General features: G+C 38.2%; 1 protein-coding gene across 1 annotated transcript in view; it reads right to left on the reverse strand.

Annotated features, from left to right (window-relative positions):
* Positions 1-1665, reverse strand: part of LOC140935411 (transient receptor potential cation channel subfamily M member 7-like) — a 6924-nt gene extending 5259 nt beyond the window's left edge. Inside the window, exons 1-3 of the mRNA XM_073384963.1 lie at positions 1054-1665; positions 924-950; positions 386-575 (exon numbers count right to left, since the gene is read on the reverse strand). Coding sequence (XP_073241064.1) covers positions 386-575; positions 924-950; positions 1054-1262 — 426 coding nt within the window. The 5' untranslated portion in view covers positions 1263-1665. The remainder of the gene's footprint in view (positions 1-385; positions 576-923; positions 951-1053) is intronic.

Consider the following 1665-nt stretch of genomic DNA (forward strand, 5'->3'; position numbering starts at 1 on the left):
TTGGGACTTGAAGGGTTAAATAATGGAGACACGGAATATAATTCTAATTTTTACGTCTCTGGCCAAAGCCCTTCGAGGTAACCACACAAATAGAAGCTTATTACGCTGAAAGGCGGTTTTAACTTTCAACCCTGTGACCAATTCCTATGGTGTGACCATTCAGCAGTAAACATTTCACATGAAACTATTTTATTAGTTTGTAGCTCTAACTGCTGAGTGTGTTGATGAGATCCTACGGTGTTGCCATTCAAATTAAACCTCTTCAGCAGTACTGTTACACTATTATATGGTCCTGTATGTTTTTCAGCGTTTTCCAAAACGAATTTTGGATTCGTCCGTGAATTTTGACTGGGTCTACTGACGGTTAATAACGGTTTATACTTACCTCCACTCTTTGGTAAGTGTTTGATAACAGGGCAATCATCATGTTCATAAGTAGAACACCAGCCACCACCAGATATATAGCATATAAGACTTTACATAATGTTACTGTTGCCTCGTCAACGGAGTTCAATGAATCTACTTCCGCCACTCCAAGTAAGGACCAACAAAGGTGTTTTGCTGTCAACCACCAGCTGAAATGTGTAAGGAACAAAAAAGATTTGTATTTTCGCCAGACCTACTTTTTTAAAGAAATTTTATTTTGGCTTAAAACTCGATCAGTCTTAACAGGTTTTCTAACTCCCCTGTCCAAAGCGGTTTAGTTTAATTATATTAACTTCGCGTCTTTGCATAGTATTTGCTCAAAACGTTATATAAACATTCTTCAAATAATTCGTTACCTTGTTACATAAATTCAATATTTCCTGTTCACTCCTCGCAGCCGATGACTGTTTTGTCCGAAGATTTATCTCGCAAAAAAGAGGCCAAAATATCTACTTCGGAATACACAATTTATTTGATAGGGAAGGAAAGCAACTTACCAAGATTGTCCAGAAGTTTTGCAGACCCTGAAAATAAAACGATGAGATAAGTGTGGATTATTACCGAACAATACAATTTCTTTATTGTCAGACGAAGGATAAAATGTTTAATTTTCAAAAGCATACTTACGGGTCTGTCCCATTAAATCTCGTCTGAATAAAAGAAATTTCCGTCATGTAAACTTTAGTTATGGCGAATGAAAATGCCAATATTGCTGCTGCAAACTGCCAAAATATTGTGGCAACGTCACTGATGATGCTGAACAAAGCTATTTGAATAGTTCCAAGTCCTTTGACTGTCTCCATCACCTGTCCAAATACTCTGAAGGTAAGAATCATTGTATTGAGGCCGTAAAGGTAACCACTAACGGTGAGAGCTCGATTGTTCACCACTGTCGTAGTAGATGACGACCACACGGCAATCTTAAGGAAAAATGCGCAGCTGTACACAATAAGAGTGGCGAGGTCCAAACAGTTCCAGCTACTCCTGTTGTGAGGATTGAGAGAAAAGTAAATTAATAAGTTTCTCTGAGGTTTTTGTGCATCAACTGAAAAGATAGCGTTGCTTGCTATTTCCGGGGCCGACTAGGAGAGAAGCTTGGGAACGAGGTTGGGTTGCTGGTTACTTGCTATTCGTCAATAGACTGAATATGCTCGGTTTGATATTGCTTCAAGTCCCAACTTGTCTTAAAATCATGCAACATAATTATCTCTGAAGAAATACAAAAGACAACACAAGATA

This window comes from Porites lutea, chromosome 4, assembly GCF_958299795.1.
Source record: "Porites lutea chromosome 4, jaPorLute2.1, whole genome shotgun sequence".
In the NCBI taxonomy this organism is placed as follows: domain Eukaryota; kingdom Metazoa; phylum Cnidaria; class Anthozoa; order Scleractinia; family Poritidae; genus Porites; species Porites lutea.